General features: G+C 41.2%; 1 protein-coding gene across 1 annotated transcript; it reads left to right on the top strand.

The window, feature by feature from the left end:
* Positions 1–3,988: 3,988 nt before the first annotated feature.
* LOC147108675 (thyrotropin-releasing hormone receptor-like) lies at positions 3,989–21,056 on the top strand. The gene is made up of 3 exons (XM_086006052.1): positions 3,989–4,098; positions 4,787–5,638; positions 18,987–21,056. The coding sequence occupies exons 2-3, from the start codon at positions 4,847–4,849 to the stop codon at positions 19,398–19,400; spliced, it is 1,206 nt and encodes a 401-aa protein (XP_085862178.1). The 5' UTR covers positions 3,989–4,098; positions 4,787–4,846; the 3' UTR covers positions 19,401–21,056.
* The last annotated feature ends 1,002 nt before the right edge of the window (positions 21,057–22,058 follow it).

The raw sequence follows: 22,058 nt of genomic DNA, 5'->3' as shown, positions 1-22,058 counted from the left end.
CCAGGGAACCAGGCACTGGGCATGATGTGCTGCCCATGGTTGCAAACCAGCTGGATGTTGAGGGAGTGGAATCCCTTTCAATTGATAAAGATGCCAGGCTGGTGATGGGGAGCACGCAAGGCAATGTGAGTGCAATCTGTGACACCTTGGACACTGTGGAAGCCTGCAATGTGGGCGCAACCTAGTGATCTCTCGTCCTGCTTTGCCCTGTCTATGGGGAAAGTAGTGTAGCTGTTCCTCCTGGCATAGATAGCCTCGATGACCTCCCTGATACAGCGGTGGACTGCATACTGTAAGATGTCTCTGATGTCATCTGCTGCAGCCTGATAGGAGCCTGGTAAAAAAAATTATATTGTGTAGTAAATTTTATTATCAATGACACTTAATTTTGAAACAAATATTTTCTTTTTTGAAAGCCTGTGTCTAAACTCTTATCTCTGTTAAACATTTTGTTTACTGTAAGCAGATCCAAACAACCGAACATCTCCTTCTATAATTCCCTGTACTGACAGCTCTGCAACTTTCCTACTGCAAATATGCTATTGATGAAGAATAATAACCCACAGAGAAACAATTCCCCTTTGATCCACATAATTAATTTAAACTAAAAAAGATTAGATTCACATTTTAATTCAACAGTTCAGTGGTTACACTGTACACCGAGGAGCTTATTAGCTTCTGTTGTTCCACCACTGGTACTTTTGTTATGACTTGAATTAAAAATTAAGGACAATGTAGTCTTAATGTCGACAAGTGGAAAGCAAACCTATAAAAGTCTAATGCTGATTCTATTGTTCCAGTGAGATTATTGCTAACATAAATGTTTACGTAACTTACTGTCCTTATGTTTTATTTTGGGATGCAGATTATGGAGCTGGAGAGAGGACAATTAGGAATGGGCAATAAATGCTAGCCTTGCCAGCGACGCCCACATCCCAGGAACAAATAAAAAAAAATTAGGAATATAAATCATGGAGCAGGAAGTGGAGCCAAGAAAGAGCACAATTATGTGAAAATAATACAGCTTTACATAACACAGCCTTCTTAATGTTATTTATGTTAGTTTGCTTAACTAAAGGTCTAAACTAAGAAGAAGTTTATTAGAATTCATTAGTTCTCCAATATTCTTTTTTTTTGGTGAAAATTTAGTGTTATTTGCTTAGGTGGCATAAAAAGAACTTGAGTTGTTAAGTCTCAAAGCTTTTTTTCTGTTATTAAGGATTGAAACTAATATATAAATAAACAGCCAAATTGCTGCGGAGTTGAGGGCAGCGTACTGGCCCACGGATTCCAGGGGATCACCGTGTGTGTAAGCTTACCTGGGATCACATAGGGCAGTGCTCCAATCTGGATTCTGGTCCCGCCACCATTGATGTCTGACGAACCCACACTATTTTCCCTTGATTGGTCTTGTTAAGCCCGCCCTGCGAAAAAATTTTGACAGATGAATTGTCAGCGTTTGACAGCTTTGAGAACTGTCAAACACTGACAATCTCTGTTCTAAGGTGTGTCCTCGCACAAAGGCTCACCAAGACCTTTCTCCTCAGGAGAAAGCAGATGGCTACTGTGAATGCAGCAGCCATTCTGTCATCTCTGCTGTTGAAATAAGGCGCCTCCGGATCCTCAATGGTTGAAGCCTGCGGAAAGAAGCAAAGGTAAGGAAACTTTTTCCAAAACTGTACACTCACCTCTCATACTTAACTGTCCACACTTGTGCCCATCACTCACCTCTACAGATGACATATCGACCCCTCTCAACCCTGCGGAACCACTGCTCGCCTTGCTGACCCTGGCGAGGTTCGCAGCCATCGGGAAGCCCGCAATTGCAGACGTAAAATGGGGAAAAGCCTCAAAACTGTCTGTTAACTACCTGTTACCAGGCAGTTAATTGGCTCTAATCCACTTCCCGCCTCGAGGAGATGGTTCCCTGCGCGACTCGGGGACCCGCCTCCTGGGAAGATGGCACGGAGGCGGGTTGGGAGCGGGGTTGGTACCCGCTCCCAGTTTCTGCCATTTTCCCGGCAGTCCTGCCTCCAAACCCACCTCCTCAGGGCTGGTAAAATTCAACCCAAGGTCTCTCATTCACCCCCAGTTTCTCAATCACCCCAGTCTGGATTTACATTCTTAGAATTAGAAAGGAATTTGGGAGAAAATTATCAATAGACCAGAAGCAATCACACTACACTGCAGGCTTAACTTTATTCAAGCAGAGATTTACATTCGGATAATATTCAACTGAACTTTTGGGAGTTTGCTAATCCCTCAGCCAGGTTCACTGCAAAGGGCAAATATATTTACAGCAATCCAAATCAGACTACAATGAATGCATCGCATATTGCTATATGGTATATTAATGCAACACAAGTAGATCACTTTTTCATACATATTTAAACAAAAAGCATCAGATGAAGTTTTTTTTTATCATGACAGGTGTCACCTTACACTGTGCAAACAGATTCCTGCACGTGTTTGCACCAGCCGTAAAATTTTCCTGCGTAATTGCTGGGCAGTTAGTTGGAACTTGGAACTTGACAGATCGCAAGTTTGGGATTTAGCGCGAGCCCACGTGGAAATCCTGAACTTGCTGTCCATTTCAAAGGCAGTATGATGGCGTACTCTGAGAGTACGCCGTCATACCAACTGCAAATTCTGCCCCTATCTGTTTTATGAGGAAAGTACATATGAGGCATTGCTGGTAAAGGGAACTGATTGACAGCAACTTCAGGAATAAATGAAAACATGGTTAGTTCATTCAAAATAATGACATAATGAAAATAATGCATGCAATACTGCAAATTCTGTTTTTTTAATGTAAAAATCTACATTGACTTCAAATGAATAACATTGAAAACGTGTTTGCATGTCCATCCACTATGTCCTTTGTGCAAAACTACTCCTCAGTACTGCACATAAACACTTATGATGCAACATGCTCTACTGTTGTGCTTCTCTACATGCCATTGGTTTTGCTATTGATCTATACATAATGCAAAATGAAAGTATTAAATACAAACATGGACAGGATGTTTGACTATAACTGAGAACCTAATTTCATCTTCATGGCTTGTTCAATTTCCCTCTAACCCTATTTCACTTCCACACTACACTTAGTCCTATTTTTCTAACTGCAGTACTACGGAAGATGGACTCATTTTTACTGTAATAGTATTACTCCTCTCATCAATGACAACCCAACAATGACACTTTTCATGTACTAACCATTACCTTAAACTGACCCTGGATTTGTCTCTACTCTTTATCTAGCATTAGAATGCTGAATTTGTGAATCAAAATGCAAAGTGTTATTGTTTAGGTAAGGGGTTAGCAGATTGTATCCAGTAACCATGGCAGCTTTGCTGCACAGAGCCCTGCTAAGCTTTCTGCTGCTTGTGCAGTGTGACCAGCCCTAGACAGCAGAGCATTAGAGTCCAGGGTAATATAGAACCAAGTGGGAAGTATCTCAGCCTCCAGTTACAGAGCTACCCTTCCAAGTTGCTCGCCTTCCTCTGTGAATATAATGGATTTCGATTGTTTTGTCCCAAGAACGTTAATATTGAAGAATTATCTGTGTTGTTCAAGCGTGAAACTCCCCCCCCCCCCCCCCCCACATCCCCGCAGCCCACACCCCATGCGTGCGGCTGCTTGGGTCTGTTGGCTTAATCTTTTGTTACACTACAATATTTTCTCAGCTCGGGAATCACAAGTGAGTTTTCTTTCGAATCAATGATCAGCAATGTCCAGTTGAGCTGTATACTGTAAACAAACTTAAAACAAAGTGAGGTATTAATTCCTCAACGCTATCTAGTTAGTAATGCTCAGTAGGTCTTCTTTGTGGCAAAGAAGGTTTTGCTATCGAAATGTTCCTGTGTCTGTGGATGTGTGAAGTCAGGAGGCGTTAGGACCTGGGGTTGCAGCCGCCCCCGCTCCTCAGTCGCTGCAGCTGCTCGTTGGCTAGCTCCTCACTCTCCCTCTAGCATTGAGGCAGGAGCAAAGGAGAGATGACAGTCTCTTGTCACTCTAGTCCAACAAGATCATCGCAAACCATCGACTACCAAGGCAACTGAATAAATCAACAGATGAAAATCAGCTTCTCACGAAGTAAGTGATGCTTTCAATGGAAATCACCATTTTGGCATTAAAAATAACACAATTAAAATGGTTTAAGGTACAAACAACTCCAGTGAATCCTTTGATTTGTTACTGATTAGTTTACTGGTATTATGAAATGCGTTGATGTTCACACATATTGGAAACTGGAGAAATTCTCGGAATTGAGCAGAATTCCACGAAAAAAAATCTAGATTAAAAGCTGGAAGATGCATATAAATAAATACTCTGTATTTTGAAAATAGAAAAGGTCTGAGCAAATGAACTAAGGCGTTTAACAAAGTAACTTTAAACAATAGTGTCTTTTTTTCAAACGAACTAGTTAGTAATGGTTAATGGGACTTCATGGTAAAGAAGATTTCTGCATGAAACGTCCCTCTGACTGGGAATTTGTTAAAAAGAAAACATTGGCCTCTAGCTGCTTAGTTTCACACATCGCTTTCCTTCGAATTTGTCGCAAAATGTTTGGACGATACGAAATTAATGAAAACGAAAGATTTTGCAGCGAAGAAAACTGTCAGCGAATGAAAAGGAAAGTATCAGGCAACAAATAGCAGAAGGCTGGAGTCTGTCTACATTCAGAGCTAAACTTTGAGCCGAAGCGTTTTTTTGTTGAAAAGTTGATCGAAATTGTCTAATATTCTTCGTTAAGTTGTGTTTGTTGCTATTTTTCAAACAGGGCTCAGTAGCGCAATGAATCCTCAACCCTAACGGACCTCAGAGCAAGATATCAGTGACCATGGAGAACATAACAAGTGTGATGGAGTTATTAAACAATTCAATGAACCAGACTGAAGAGATGAAGAGGATGCCGCAGAATCCTCTCGAGTACCAGGTAGTCACTATACTTTTGGCCCTGTTGATCTGTGGGGTGGGGATAGCTGGGAACGTCATGGTTGTGCTGGTGGTGCTGAAGACCAAACACATGAGAACGCCCACCAACTGCTACCTGGTGAGTCTGGCCATCGCAGACCTGATTGTCCTCTTGGCGGCTGGCCTGCCCAATATCACAGAGAGCGTGGCCGCCTCTTGGGTCTATGGATACGTCGGCTGCCTTTGCATCACATACCTTCAATACTTAGGCATCAACGCGTCCTCGTGTTCCATCACCGCTTTCACCATAGAGCGGTACATCGCAATCTGCCACCCCATCAAAGCCCAGTTCATCTGCACCGTGTCCCGAGCCAAGAAAATAATCGCATTTGTATGGGCCTTCACATCTGTGTACTGTGTAATGTGGTTCTTTTTACTGGATATCAAGCAGATACCACACGTTAATGGCATCGAGGTGGTTTGTGACTATAAGGTGTCCAGAAACCATTACTTGCCCATCTACTTTCTGGACTTCACTATCTTCTACGTGATTCCTTTATTCGTGGCCACAGTTCTCTATGGGCTCATTGCTCGGATACTATTCCTGAATCCGATCCCCAGCACCCCCCAGGATACAGCCAATAACTCCATCCACAAGGGACGCACCATCAAGATGTCCTGTCGCCGCAACAAGGGCGCGCAATCTTCAAGAAAGCAGGTAACAATCGCGATTCAAAAACGTTCCCTGAATTGTCATAAAAACAGAAAATGCTGGAAATACTCAGCAGGTCAGGCAGCATCTGTAGAGAGAGAAACAGAGTTAACGTTTCAGGTCGATGACCCTTCGTCAATGAATTGTCATCTTCTGTCCACTGGCCCGCTATACTTCCATTATCTTTAATTGTTTGGTGCCAGACCATTCTACTTCACCTGTTTGCATACATGTTATGTCTGGGAATATTAGAAAGATGTAATACATGAGAATTATGGAGCTAATAACGGAGTAACCAAGAGGTTTGAATAAACAGTGTTTCCCCACATTGCAGGCTCTACACAGCTGATAAACTGGAGCATGGATAGGCAGTCAAATAGGTTCTGAAATCATTCATAATCTGCAACAAGCCAGGTTTGCTTCCTGCAATAGCAGTATATTAATGCTGAAATGGACAACTAATAGTCATCATTTGAGGCTTGAATATATATTTTTGCCGACACAATCTTACAAAAGTTATCTTTTTCGATGAAACATTCTTTTTACAATAGATATTGTCGAAGTACCTGAAAATACCGGACTATTAAATCAGATTTGATGTTTATACAACTTTTTGCTGGTGATCACAAAGGCACACCCCTCTTTAGTACTCTGAAATAAACAAATACCTTTTATTTTTACGCAATGCAAGTTTATATTTTATAAAATTTGAAATGCTGGAAAGCAGAATTCCCCAAGGTTACAGTAGGTGGCGATATGAGTCCTGTCTAAAAATGCAAACGAAAAAACACTTTCGCTTCTCTCTATATTCTTTGTAATCTAACCTCATAGATAATCACTGCAACCCTGCATTTTAAATTCAGTTGCTGTTAATTTAACTCCAGTAGCTAAAATGCTACGGTTTAATTACAGCAAAAAAACTGAATGAAGATATAAACTAGTGACTACTTTTAAAATTCATCTTGGAGTGCAACAGGACACGCGTACTTGCTTTTGGAAGCAGCGCCGAGTTATACTGAAATAAAAACAGAAAATGCTGGAAATACTGGGCAGGCCAGGCAGCATCTGTGAAGTGAGAAACAAAGTTAACGTTTCAGCCTCAGAACTGAAAAAAGTTCGAGATGTAACAGGTTTTAAGCAAGTGCCAGGGCAGGGAAAGAGGGGAGGTCTGTGATAGGATGGAAGGCAGGAGAGGATGATCGTACAAAGCAAATTATACGTGCAACTGCGCACGCTTTAGTCAGGGAACAGTGGCACTGCATCAGCTCTTCCTAAACTTTAATTTCAAATAAAACAAGGACTTCAATTAATATTGAGCTGAAGTAATGTGCGACCTCTCGATACCAGCTTGCTCACTGCGATTCACGTATTCCTGTGAAGCAGGAACATTTTACAGCAACACACAGCATTTAGTATGTTGCAGTATCCAAGTAACAGGATTTCTGAATCAAATAGTAGGAAATAGAAAGTTGTCACAGGAATATCAGTGAACGAATAGTTATTTAGGACCATATTGAAAGACCTATAATGCTCACAGATTGCTTCAATATTACTTGGCACATTGCTATATATACTACTTGGTTTCATTGCTATAAAAATGTATATTTGTCGATGAAGTTTTACATACAGTAAATAATTTGGTCTCTGGTTTATTTGTGTCTTTAATCCAATTTAGAAATCCTTTCAGCCAAGCTCCCTTGATTATCCATAGAGTTAATTTATTGGGTAGCTGAGCCATAAAGATCAGGAAAGTTCCACATTTCATCCCAGATCTATGCTGAGTTATCCTATTTCAGGCAGTAGGACATGCTACAACTGGCCTTAACACCCATTGATGAGTGGGGGTAAAAGTAGCTGTGTCCCTGCTCCTGATTAGTATTTACTGTCCATTGTTGGAAGTCACGTGTGTGAGCATCAGATAAGAATGCTAGCAATTAGCCTGCTGACACTCATTGTCAATGTTTACTCATGAATAATGACTATTTGGGCAAGATATTGAAGGCCACTTAGTGTCCGTGGATTGCTACCCCAGTAGTCACAATGCTGTCAGAAGATGAAGGAAAGAAAAAAAAAGATTTAAAAGAAATTTTCCATTACATTTTGATTCAGTACTTCAAGTTTTGTTCACTGATTTTCAACAAGATATCAAGTTCGGATAGGCATTTAAGTCTGCCACATTCTTTTATTGGTGAGGTATCATTTTCTGATGCATAGCCCTGATGGGCTTTTATACAACCCCCTTGAAATAAAGGCCAACATTCCATTAGCCTTTTTGATTACTTTTTGTACTTGTGTGCTAGCTTTTAGTGATTTGTGTATTTGAACATCAAAATCTCTTTGCTCCTTCACAGCTCCTAGACTCTTGCCATTAAGAAAATATTCCAATTTGTCTTTCTCAGATCCAAAGTGGATTCCCTCAAATTCCCCACCTTGAACTCCATCTGCCACTCACTTAGTCTGTCTATGTCACTTTACAAATTCCTTCTCCCATCTACACAACTTACTGTGTTTCCTAATTTAGTGTCACCTGCAAACTTGGATATACAACTCTATTCCTTCATCCAAGTCATTGATATATATGGTGAAAAGCTGAGGCCCAAGTACAGACATCTGGGGAACAACACTTGTCACATCCTGCAAATCAGAGAATGTTGCCTTTTCTCTAGTTTTGTCTCCTACCTCCCAACCAATTACCAACCCTTGTCACAAGGTTACCTCCAATTCCATGCACTTTCATTTTTGCTAATAATCTATTGTGCAGATCTTACCAAATGCCTTCTGGAAGTTAATATATATAACATCCATAGACACTCCCTATCGACCATGCTAATGACTTCCTCAAAAATTTCAACTAGACTAGTCAGTAATAATCTATCCTTCACAAACCCATGCTGACTCTTTTTGATCAGCTAATAATCAGATCTTTGAAGGTGGCGGGACATATTGAGAAAGTAGTTAGCAAAGTATATAGGATCTTGGGCTTCATAAATAGAGGTATTGAGTACAAAAGCAGGGAAGTTATGCTGAACCTTTATAAAGCTCTGGTTAGGCCATAACTAGAGTATTGCGTCCAGTTCTGGTCACCACACTTTAGGAAGGATGTGAAGGCCCTTGAGAGGGTGCAGAGGAGATTTACCAGAATGGTTCCAGGGATGAGGGATTTTAGCTACAAGGTTAGGTTGGAGAAGCTGGGGTTGTTCTCCTTGGAGCAAAGGAGGTTGAGGGGAGATTTGATAGAGGTGTACAAGATTATGACAGGTTTGGATAAGGTAGACAGAGAAAGGCTGTTCCCATTAGCTGATGGTATAAGGGCTAAGTGACACTGATTTAAGGTTTTGGGCAAGAGATACAGGGGGGATGTGAGGAAGAACTTTTTTATGCAGCAATTGGTAATGACCTGGAACTCGCTGCCGAGGAGGGTGGTGGAAGCGGAGATGATCAATGATTTCAAAAGGAAGTTGGATAGGCACTTGAGGGAAATAAACTTGCAGGGTTATAGGGAGAGAGCAGGGGAATGGGACTGACTGGATTGCTCTACATGGGCCGGCATGGACTCGATGGGCTGAGTGTCCTCCTTCTGTGCTGTAATGACTCTATGACTATGACTCTATAATAGAAACATAGAAACTAGGAGCAGGAGTAGGCCATTCGGCCCTTCGAGCCTGCTCCGCCATTCAACGAGATCATGGCTGATCATCCAAACCCTAGCACCCGGTCCCTACACCGACAGCCATCCCACCCAAGCCCTATCCCTGTAACCCCACATATTTAATCCCCCCTAACACTAAGGGCCAATTTTTATCATGGCCAATCAACCTAACCCGCACATCTTTGGACTGTGGGAGGAAACCGGAGCACCCGGAGGAAACCCACGCAAACACGGGGAGAATGTGCAAACTCCACACAGACAGTCACCCGAGGCCGGATTTGAACCCGGGTCCCTGGCACTGTGAGGCAACAGTGCTAACCACTATGCCACCGTGCTTGTCCAAGTGCTCAGTCAACCTGTCTCTGATGATAGATACCAGTAAATTCCCCACAGTTGATGTTAAACTGACAGGTCTGAAGTGACAGGTCTGAAGTTACCTGGTTTCTCCCTCTCTCACTTCTTAAATAATGGGGTGACATTTGCAACTTTCTAATCCAAAGGTGCAATTCTTGTATCTAGAGAGTTTTGAAAAATTATGTCTAATGTATCTTCAATTTCCTCACCTATTTTGTTTTAATACTCTGGGGTGGAAACCATCAGGTCCTGGAGATTTGTTTCTCTTAAGCACCATTATTTTCCTCATTTACATTTTTCACTCATGTTAAATCCACTAAGGTCCATCGTTGACTGATTTTTAGCTTCTCTTGTACCCCTGGTATTTTGTCCTCTTCCTTCACTGTGGAAATGGATGCAAAGTACTCATTTAACAAATCTGCCTTAGTCAACTTGTACAAGAAATGAAAACAGTGTCAAGAGGAGACAAAAATGAAATGAAAAGCCTGTAAGTTGATAAGTCTTTAGAAAGAAACTTAAATATAAGTTAAAGGCTGTAAACTAAAGGGACAAAACTGGTCAAATAAAAAAAGGTATGAGTCATAAATGAATTGATAACAGATCCAAATTGTGAACCGTCACTTTCCAATGAACAATGATGTGTTAATCACTAACATTAATCTAAAGAAGCCATGTACAAAAGACTATTCACCACCTAACAACATTAAATTCATAATAACAACAGAAAATGCTGGAAAAACTCAGCAGGTCAGGCAACATCCGTGGAGAGAAATTTGAGTTGACGTTTCGGGTTTGACCCTTCTTCAAAACTGGAGAGAAAAGGAACTCTCCAGTTTTGAAGAAGGGTCAAACCCGAAACGTCAACTCAAATTTCTCTCCACGGATGTTGCCTGACCTGCTGAGTTTTTCCAGCATTTTCTGTTGTTATTTCGGATTTCCAACATCTGCAACATTAAATTCATAGTCAATAACAAGAAGTATTAATGCCAAGACCTGTGGAACCAACATTATCTGCACTTCTCTAACTAACTTTCCAATTATCTACCACAATTTGGGCTGAATTTTTCCAGCGCTCAGTGGGCGGGTTCGGAGGCGGGTTCACTGTCAAAAAATCTAAATGATTGACAGTGGGGCGGTATCCCGCTCTAAACCCGCCTTCTTGTGAGTTTCCCTAGTGCCGGTTCTGCTTGTGCATTGCAGACACGGCGGCGGGTCATTCAATTGTGCGCGATGAGAGGGTGTTTAAACCATTTTAGCAGGCACAAAGTATTTTCCCAAGTTTTCCATGAGGTTCCCGTTGTTCGGGGATCACGTCAGGTAATTATGTTGGGTTCTGAACAACTCTCCATTTCTTTCAATAGGTGGCAGCTGCAAAAGTGGTTTAAAACCTGCCATTTTACAGCTGGTCAGTTTCCACTATCAGAAGCTTCAGGCTTGAGTATTTGGAACAGACTTTTAAGCTTTATGCATTTGGGAAGTGTTTGCAGTAAACTTTCTATTCATGTCACCTCCTTGCAACATCATAGCTAACCCTTGATAGATTGGTTCTGTCATCTGAACTTCACCTGCCATATGAATCATCACAATGGGCACGATTTATGCTCTGTCACCTTGGTCCTCCGAATCTGATGATGATCAGCCGCAGCAGCAGCAGAACCAGCCACATCAGCAGCAGCAGCAACAACAAGAGTGCGAACCTTCTCCTCAACCACCTGATGCTGCACAGGTCATAGGGCATCAGTGCAGGGCTGCATCGCGTCGGAGGCCATACCCCCAACACAGGGTATACAGGCAGAGGATGAGCTTCCTCAACATGACGCAGCAGCAGTGCTAAAGGAGGCTCAGGCCCAGGTCATTGCCGACATTTGCACTTTACTGGAGCAAGACCTGCAGACCAGAGGAAGGGGTGGACACTCCTTACCAGTGGCTGTCAAACTCACCCTTGCCCTCAACCTCTTTGCCTCAGGCTCCTTCCAGGCATCTGCAGCAGACCTTTGTGGCATCTCGCAGTCGGCCGCCCATAGATGCATCGCACAGGTAATCAATGCCCTTTTTAACAAGTCCGCAAATTATATTAATTTTGCCACTGATGAAGCCAGTGTCAATGAACATGCGCTTGGCTTTGCTGCTCTAGCTGGCTTCCCACGGGTGCAGGGAGTCATCGACTGCACACATGTGGCCATCAGGGCACCCCATCACAACCCAGTAGCATTTGTTAACCGCACGGGCTTCCACTCCCTCAACGTTCAGCTGGTCTTGGCAGCTGGCTGCTTGGAGACAAGGGCTATCCCCTGAAGACGTGGCCCATGACACCTTTGAGGAGGCCAACAAATGAGCCTGAGGGATGTTATAATCAAAGCCACATCTGCACGAGAAGTGTCATCGAGCAGACAATGGACTTGCTTAAAATGCGCTTCCGATGCCTCGACAGATCTGGAGGAGCCCTTCAGTACGTACCAGCTAGGGGCTCGCGAATAGCTGTCGTCTGCTGCACCCTGCACAACATAGCGCAGTAGTGCAGATTACTACTGGATGAGGAAGACACCGTTGAGCGCAGAGCCTCATCGGAGGACGAGGAGGAGGAGGACAAGGCAGCTCACCATGAGGCTGGTAATGAGGATGAGGAACACCTGGACAAGCCGGCGGTCCCATTGTGACCAGTACACAAACACGTTGCTGCCCGTCTCACCAGGGATACCCTTATCATTGGCAGATTTCAGTAACTTCATGCAGCTTATACATGTGGCTGCCACCCACGTACGCAGGTTTGCATCACCCAACACTAACACCATGCAGCAGTCAAACAATGATTTGTCCCTTGTTTTGACTCACCACCATTGCTGGGTCTGAAATGAACCTTGACCCTTCACTCTGCCACTTCCATTTCATCACACAAATTTGCCAAACGACCTCCAAGTGTGACAATTAGATGATTTATTAACAGCACTTCATAGAATACTAACATGACATTGATAAAGAAAGACACACCGAGTGACTACCTTTGTGACTATTTGTGTGGGATCTTTCTTTTCTGGGCACTTCTACGTCGTGGTACCCCTGCGGCTTCAGCAGAGGTAGAGGCAGCCTCCTCATCTCCGTGCTGTGTCTGCTTAGATGCCTTTGGTGGTCATCCTCTGGGTTTTGGACTCACTGATGGCTCAACCAAAGTCTGCTCCTCCTGCGACTGTGCATGCACAGACTCAGCCATCACTGTCCGGGGAGGCATCTGGGGCTCTGACCGAGGGGTTGGCAAGCGGGTGAAAGTCAGAGCAGTTGGAGCGGAGCCCCCACTTCCATGTCCCCTCCCACCATCATCCCCCTCGTGGGCCACCTGCACTTCCCTGCTAGCAAGTAGATGGAGAGCACCTTGCTGCACTTCAGTAGGGCCATGAGGGCCCACCTCTATACTGACATCCCTCCTACAAAGGACGTCTATGAGCCTCTGGTTTCTCTCCTCCATAGACCCCATCTCTCTTCCATTTTCCCCCATCTCTCTTCCATAGGTGAGCATCTATTTTGAAGAGAAACCGTGTTCTCATGCGACTGGCGCTGTGTCTCCTATCCATGGAGGAAGCTATAGTTGCCAATGAGTGCGCCACAGTGTTGCTCATGCTGGAGATGGACTCCTCCATTCGCTGCACACTCGCAGTCACCGCGGTCGCAAAACCAGTCAGAGCCTCCTGAACTTGATCCTGCAGCTCCAGAATCGCCCTCTTCCTGAATGGCTCCCGAGGCTCAGCGTCTGCATGCAGCTGAGCAGACGAGGACTCTCCACTGCTGTCAATGTCTCCACCATCTGCTGCTGCTCAGTTGTGATCTGTGAGACACCAGGTGACAACACTACTCTATCTCGCGACATATCCACTGAGGTGTGCGACTCTGCGCTGGTGCTGGGCTGCATTGTCTGAGGTGACGCTGCGCCCTCAGAGGCAGGAGGCTCCTCTGAGGAGTCTTCTTGCTGTTGCTCCTGGACATTGGGGGGTGCTCTTGATGGATCTGTGGGAGAGTGAAGACATCAGTTCGATATACAGGATGTCTACTGCAGACGTATACCATTACCCACATGATGAGCATTTAATTCATCTTGCCTTGACATCACACCCCATAAGAGGCAATGATGAAAGGCATGCAATTGTATGGAAATTCATTCTGTCACCAACTTCTTCTACTGAGCCCCTCTCTCCGTCCCCCACTTCCGGAACGTCCACCACTCCAGCAATCTAGATCATTGAACCTCTTGCAGCACTGCACCCAGGTGCGAACCACCACTGACAGCCCTGTAACCTCCTGCGATATCTGCAGCCATGCTGCCTTTGTCTGCTGGGGAGGCCGGTTCCTGCTGTCCGCAGGGAAGAGAACCTCCCTACGTGCTCTCACTCCCTCCACAAGATGATGGACAGACTCATCTGTGAGGCGAGGTGCTGCTCATTGATGCTGCAAGCTCAGAGTGCAGGGACCCAAACACTGACAGCACTGAATGCTATCAATTTGCAACTGGGGCCATGACCCCTTTAAATAAACCAGCAATAATCGTGTCATCTGGTGACATCACCAGACTCACACCCTTTAATAGGGCCAAGAAATGCGCAAGGTGGGCCTAACAAGGCCCATTAGGGCAAGATTCGATTTATCGACGGGATCCATGCACCAGTGGGGTTGCCCCCCGCCGTCGACCTCACCCACCTTGAAGCCGCCCAGGTAGGCGAAATTGTGGCCTGAGATACTGATACAGGTACTGAAACTAGTACAAATAATGAAAGCTAAACAGATTGGGTTGCCAAGCTAGATATTCATATCAATACAAATACAAATACTAATATTAATACTAGGATAGATTCAGATACTAGCACATACTGTGATATGCAAACACTGACTGGAATAGATAGGTAGGCAAAATCGCAGCCAAATTTGTGTGGGATAAAGATTTGTATGAGACATCACTTCATTGTACAATTAACTGACACTAACCTCTTGCACGACATGAATCAATATCGCAATCTTCTGTATGGCATCAATTGGTGTCACAGTCCAAGAAAGATTAAATTCCCAATTTATGTTAGAAGTATTACATGTCCTGTACCTGTGATGTTGCTGTACCATACAGGGAAGGCCAAAATTTGGGAACTCTCGATTATTTGTAATTTTCATATTCACCTGGGAGAGTCCTCCTCTATAAAGGAGATTCCACTCTACTTAATTTAGGAATGATTATTAACTTGCAAAATATATATATTATATAAATATATTTAAGTGCTTATCCTGATTAATGTTATGGTTAAAGTCTAAGGAAATGCCAAATGAAACAAAACCTCTTACAATATTGCTTACATTATCCAGAAAATGAATTAATCAATAGGCAACCATGTATGCATCCAATGAAATTGCTTGTTCCTGGTAGTGACCACCATAAGTATTGTGAATGTAGTATATTATTTGTTTTCTTTCTTTTCCTCGCTGCTAATTGATTATTTTCCACTTTCCAATCTCACCCATCATACTGCATAAAATCTTTCTCCCTGCCCTCAATAAATCTCTTCTAATTCAGAATGCATTAAAAAAAATCTGCCCAATCAAATTGCACCACATAAACTTTTCCTCAAGTTAAGCCTCCATGATAGTTTGTCCTGTCATTGATATAAGGGCTAGAGAGAGTGCTGTTCACATTTGCAGATGATACTAAAACAGAAGGCATAGTAAATTATGCCAAGGACCAAAGGAAGCTGCAATGGGATGTTGATAAGCTGGTGAAATGGGCAAAAATAAAGCAGATGGAATTCAATACCAGTAAATATGAGGTGATACATTTTCGTAAAACAATATGAAATATACTTTGAATAGGGGAAGGCTGGATAATATGGAGGAGCAGAGGGATTGGAGGGTTCTGGTTCACAAGACATTAACAGCAGCACCTCAAATGCATAAGGCTGAAAAAAAACTTAATAGAATACTGGGCTTTATGGCAAGAGTTACAGAATATAAAAGTCAAGGTGTAATGGTGAATCTATATAAAATCTTAGTAAGAGCACAGTTGGAGTACTGTGGCAGTTTTGGGCTCTACACTATAGGAAAGATGTTGAGGCAATATAAAGGGAGCAGCGTAGAGTTGCTAGGAGGATGCCTGGTATGAGGAAATACAAATATAAATACAAAGAAACTGAAAAATACGAGTTGTTTTCATTAGAACAGAGGAGATTATGGGTTTTATTTTACATCTTCACCAGTATCCAAGCAAAATAATCATTCTTTAAAAAAATAAGATGTGGTCCAGATTTGCTTCAAGTAAAAAAATGCGCCTCTCATCAGTCTCTCAATATTTTAAAGAGTAGTTCAGCAGGAATGATAAATCTAGCTCAATCAGTGATTGACAACTGTTTGTTATAAATGCACAAATAAAGAATAGTATTAGCCATTTATACAATCCTTTTGTCTAATACAGTGTAATTTTATGCTACAATATCAATAGTGTAGCTTAATTCAATTTATTCCCTGTGTTTTATTTTGGCAAAGTTGAAATGTCACAATGACAGGTTTTTCAGATTACTCAGAATAGATGCTCAAATCATTTATACATTAAAAATATAATTACAAAACAAGCTTTTATATAATTTGATAAATATTAATGTTAGGATAATTCAACATGATAATGCCACGGATCATTTTTAAGTGTTTGTTAGCAGTAGCTATGTGCTTGAAACAGCCTTTATAACACTTTGCTTTGTAAGTACGTACTGTATATCCATTTGTATTTAGTGAGCCATCTACAAAGCAAATGTAACGTGAAAATTCCATACTAATAGTTTTGCCTTCCTTCAGGCCTTAATTAAATCAAAAAGTTCATACCAACCTAAATATCTCAGTTAGTTAAATGTTGTAGATCATTGAAAATGGAATGATCAGCTGTGCAATATCTTGCAGTAACAAGATACGGGGTAATGTTTTGGGCGGTAATGCAAAATGGGTGCTAGCAAATTGCCAGCCCGTTTTACACTCTGCCCAATTTTCTTTTCCAGTGAAGTTGAAATTCCATTCGCTCGAGACAAATCTCTAATCCCCTGCCACCCCCCCCCCTCCTCCACATATCATAAAACATGCAGGAAAAAAGAGGATAGTTTCATCCAATTCAATAGAAGAGTCTGCTGTCATTTTGGTGAATCAAGCTTTTCTTTCCATCATGTTGTCATGTCTGTGGAAAATTTAAATCTTTTTGCCTCATTCAAGTTAACCAAAAGCTCCCAGGTCTTTTTAAAAATATACTTTACTTGTGTGGCTTTTTCCAAGTGTTCTATTCCTTCTATTTATTCCTTCATACACTGGCCTTTGATGACTAACTCTGGATTATAGCCTATGATTCAAATAATCCAAATGTCAGATTGCCTGCCCACTGATGCTCTGAAAAAACTGGGCATTGTTCAGATCGTGCTAATTATTTGCTGCAAAAATAGTGAACCTGCTGTAGATCATAGACTATGCACACACTCCCCATCCCAATTACTCAGAGTTTCAGCTGTGGCTCAGTGGGTAGCACTCTCGCTTCTGAGTCAGAAGGTTGTGGGTTTGTCCCACTCCAGAGACTTGAGCACAAGAATCTAGGCTGACACTCCAGTGCAGTACTGAGGGAGTGCTGCACTGTCGGAGGTGCCATTTTTTGGATGAGATGTTAAATCGAGGACCAGTCCGCCCTCCCAGGTGCATGCAAAAGATCCCATGCCACTATTTCATAGAAGAGCACGGAAGTTCTTTCCAGTGTCCTGGACAATATTTATCCCTCAATCGACTTCACTAAAATAGATTATCGGATCATTATCACGTTGCTGTTTATGGGACACTAGAGTAAATTGGCTGCCGCGTTTCCTATGTTACAACAGTGACTACACTTCAAAAATGCTTCATTGGCTGTAAAGCACTTGGGGACACCCTGAGGTTGTGAAAGGTGCTACATAAATACAAGTTCTTTCTTTCTTACTTTGTTTCCTATTTATGATGATGCACTATTACCATTCCCAGTATTGATGCTTCGGATATACCTACCTAAAATGTTTTTAATCCAGTCACTAATTTTATGGTTTTGAGATTTGGAAACATTTGACTTTCTCTTTCTAAGTAATTTCCTGCTTCATTCAACATACTGCAAATATAACTCACTCAATGTAGAATATTAGTATTTTTCTTTCACATTTCCAGTAATTGTTATCTCCTTTTTTTCTTGTGAGATTTAGCAGCAAGGTTAAGCATTTTTCCTTGTGTTATCATGGACAGCAAATGTTTTCTGAGTTTTACATGGTTTATGTTCCTGACTCCCGACTTTTACATATACTCCTGGAGATTAATAGCTGCCCACTTTCTTCTTGTGATCTGGACAGCAATTTCCTTTAAGTACCTTAACGTTTCAAATCTTACACTGACTTTTCTTAAATAACTGGACTCTCCTTTCTTTTGCTACATGCACTGAGAGAGGCCTGATTACTTAACCACTTATTTTCCCTGCTAAGTCAACAGACATTCTGGGAAGTAGTATTTACCATACAATAATGACTATGAATAATTAAAAGAATACACTGTTCTGTCTTCCCAAATAATTTATAATTAATAATGGTATGGTTCTGAGATATTATCAAGAAGTGTATTAGGCTTGTGGCAAACTGTTTATAGTCCTCAGTGTCAGCCTTGCTCACTGGTAGCACTCTTGCCTCTGTGTCAAAAGGTTATGGGTTGAATTCCCACTCCATAACCCAAGCACATCACTAAGCTGACAGTGTGGTAGTACTGCATTGTTGGAGAAACTGTCTTTCATATGAGACATTAAACTGAGGCTCTGTTTGCCTGTTCAGGTGGTCATAAAAGATGCCATAGCACTATTTTTGAAGAAGAGCAGGGAGTTCTCCCAGTGTCCTGGCCAAAATTCATCCCTCAAACAACATTACCAAAACAGATTAACTGGTCACGCATCTCATTGCTGTTTTGGGGGCCTTGCTGTACACAAATTGGCTGCCACGTTTGCCTACAAAATAACAGTGGCAGTGAAGCGTTTTGAGACGTCCCGAGGCTTTGAAAGCTACTCTATCAATGCAAGTTCTTTTTTTAATTTCTTCTTACTTTGCATGTACTTATTTCTGGTACATAATTTGCATTGACCAAAATGTTTAATAATGCAAGCACCATAATTTTTTTCTTTCTTTCTTGGAAGGAAGGGCAAGAGTCCATCCAACAAAAATATTTCCTGTCTATGGAAAACGGTATATATTCTGGATGTTGATTTACCAGAAAACCCTCAGAGAAATCAGGTTTACCCATTCAAGACCTAATAACATTCCGTTTGCTAATCTTTTCTCTGTTTTATGCATTGCTTTCCAGGTCACAAAAATGTTGGCAGTGGTGGTTATCCTTTTTGCCCTCCTCTGGATGCCCTACAGAACCTTGGTGGTTGTCAACTCTTTCATGAATACACCCTACTTGAACACCTGGTTTCTGTTGTTCTGCAGGATGAGCATATACCTGAACAGCGCCATCAACCCTGTCATTTACAACCTAATGTCTCAGAAATTTCGTGCTGCCTTCAAAAAACTTTGCAAATGCAAACAGACACGGGCAGAGAAACCTACTGCCTACAACGTGCCTGTTTACTACAGTGTGATGAAAGATATGTCACATGAAAGTCCTGATCATGATCTAACAGAACAAGAGGATATTAATGGCTACCCAATTTCTAACAAGAAGATAAATTTTAATAATTCTTGTTGTGATGCTAACACATTTAGTGTTGCCTGAAGCAGTAATGATCATCTTAGAAAACTAATACGAGAATATTAAATGCCTATTTGCTAAGCATATGGTTTAAATGAACCATTATTCCCCTTTGCTTATATGCTGTAAAATACTCTTAGAGGGAATGTTAATTCCTTGACATTTTTAAAGTGAACAAATATATTAAAGGTTTTAAAGAGACAGTTTTGCTTTTCAGTTTCAGGCATCAATCATGTTTTAAATTATAATAAATAAAACTTTGATTTTTTTTGGAAATGAAGGCTGCCATATTAAAAGCAATTGGCTTGATAAGATGAGTGGAAAAGATTCCATGGTAAGTTATTTGTAGCAAAATTGTAAAAACGTTTTTATACTTGAGTTTACACTTGAGCTAACAATAACAGAGGAAACTTCCTGCACTCCTTACCCCTCCCACAGTTTGTTAGTAGTTGAGTCACTGAAACACGTATATTATCTTAGTAATTCTAATATGATTCAGCTCCTAATTACCGGAAGATTTTGATTTAGCATGTCATTGGATTAAGAACAAGAGAAAGTGCAGAATGCTCCTGAAGCTCTGCCATTTAGATGTCCGTTAAGGAGAGCTGCAGCTGATCATACAGGGACAAATCTGACACCACAATAGCCCTATTACTATGTATCTCCCCTGGGTGATAACAGAAATTTAAAAACTGGGTAATTTCAGGGCGGACCACCTAAAACAAACAAACAGACAATTTTTTTAATACTTGCTATTTTCTTTGAATCCTTATTTTTGGTAGCTTTATGACAACTATCAATAAAATAAAGTGCCATTTCTTCAACTTGTGTCTAAGTAATTAATAAACAATAGTATTTTTCAATAGTTATGTTTTTGCTTAACATAAACCAAGAATTTTACATTATTTAAATTCAAAATAAAAATGGATGCAACAGTGCAAAAAATACAGAAATGATAAAATATATTGTTTCAACATTTAGCTTTTTTTTATTGCACTCAGACTGCTAAATTCAATCCTGCTAATTCATAGAGTTACTTTCTGTTGTGAGTTTTTTAAAGCATTATGCTGATGTATGTAATATGCTTATGTTTATATAGAAACGTCCTCAAGCAAATGTTGCAGCTCTGCATAGTTATTAGGACTAAGACTTTGAGCGAACTTCACAATGCACTTTCTGTGAATGTTAATATGAAGCAAATATATTATAGGTTAATTTATTGAGCTTGTTATAAATTATTGTCATTCCTTTGTCAGCACTGTGTATAGTATGCAATCATGTTTAAAATGCAAGCGGATCAAATGGCATACAACAAAATATTCCTACAGCTTTTAAGTAGTTTTGTGAATTTGGTTGAGGCTAGAATGCTAACAAGCTTCATAGTCATGTCTATAATTATTTATGCTGTAAGTGTGAACCAGCAATTAAATGTTGTTTGGGAGTCTTAGATATATGTTTACTTTATTTGTATTGTATACTGATTTAATGTATACCTCGATAGAAAATATTTTCCACTGGAATAGATTTGCGATCTTTTATTTATATATAGTACACATTGAATGATTCCATAAGCTGTTGTATATGTCTTGAATTGTAAAGTAGTAAGACTGTATGTAATGTTCAGTGAATGTTCTTGTACTTATGCATTTGTCTATTAAAGTGATAAATACAATGGCGATATCTCTGCTTGACATCAGAAAATCTGTCATTATAGGAGTTTGTCATTTCTTAAAGCCCATTGCTACTACTCGCCTTAATTTCTCATCAATTAGCTTTCAGTTCATAATATTTTTAATTGTTATTGTCGTTTTAGTTTTCATTAAAAAAGTTACATTTAAATCATAACATAAACCTGAACCTTTTCAGAAAAATGAACAAAGCAAGATAAACTTTTGTAGTTTTTGAGTTTGGAAAAATAACATTCAGTGATAATTGGTTGTAGATCTCTTCACAGAATTAGACACACAGGAGGTGAAATTGGTCATCGCCAATAAGGAGACAATGTGCTCATAGCGAATCGACAGAATGTTTTACAGTGCCCAATTTTATATTACATTGATGATAAATGGGCTGCCGATTTGCTATGAGGCTATTATGAGCTTCTGTCCAGAACAATGTCACCCCCCATAATCTTAATAAACTTTAATAATCTGCAATTCCTTCCGGGTCCACCAGCGTTCTGTTTGGTTTGTAAGTGACGGCACCTCCATCCATCCCTTCCAACTCAAATGATGGCCAGGAGATGGAGCCAGGGGCAGGGTTACTCTAGAATGGGAGTTACCTATCCTTAGGCTCCAGTGGGACCCAGCGTATCAATGGAAGCTGGTACACTGTGTGATTGGAGGTTTACTGGCCTCTACAAGGGTAGTGGGTCCAGGCTGAGCACCAAAGAATTTTTTTGTAAATTTTTGCGGATCGGCTGGCTTGTTCAAGCAGCTGAGGGGACTGTGGCAGGGGTTGGGAGGAGAGGCCATGTCCCACCCATGGACAGGAGCTTGTGCCGAACTGTCCCATGTTAATTAACTGCACACTTAGGAAAGAAATTCATACCTTTAGTTTGCATTCTTTGATAAAATATTCACTTAGAAAATTATGCTACATAATTTCCCCCTTACTAAAAACCCATTCTGAATGATTAATGACTAAAGGTTGTGAGGTAACACCCTTGCAGAATTTAATTAA

The sequence above is a fragment of the Somniosus microcephalus genome, chromosome 13, assembly GCF_052327205.1.
Source record: "Somniosus microcephalus isolate GS21.2 chromosome 13, FLI_Smic_1.0, whole genome shotgun sequence".
Classification (NCBI taxonomy): domain Eukaryota; kingdom Metazoa; phylum Chordata; class Chondrichthyes; order Squaliformes; family Somniosidae; genus Somniosus; species Somniosus microcephalus.
The sequence above is the reverse complement of the archived record's forward strand: the minus strand, read 5'-3'. Positions and strand labels throughout refer to the sequence as shown.

Bases quoted from the DNA above. Each gene is read 5' to 3' on its own strand.
- LOC147108675 (XM_086006052.1), top strand. From the start codon at position 4,847: ATGGAGAACATAACAAGTGTGATGGAGTTATTAAACAATTCAATGAAC. The intron at 5,639-18,986 runs GTAACAATCGCG...ATTGCTTTCCAG, and splicing joins CGCAATCTTCAAGAAAGCAG to GTCACAAAAATGTTGGCAGT.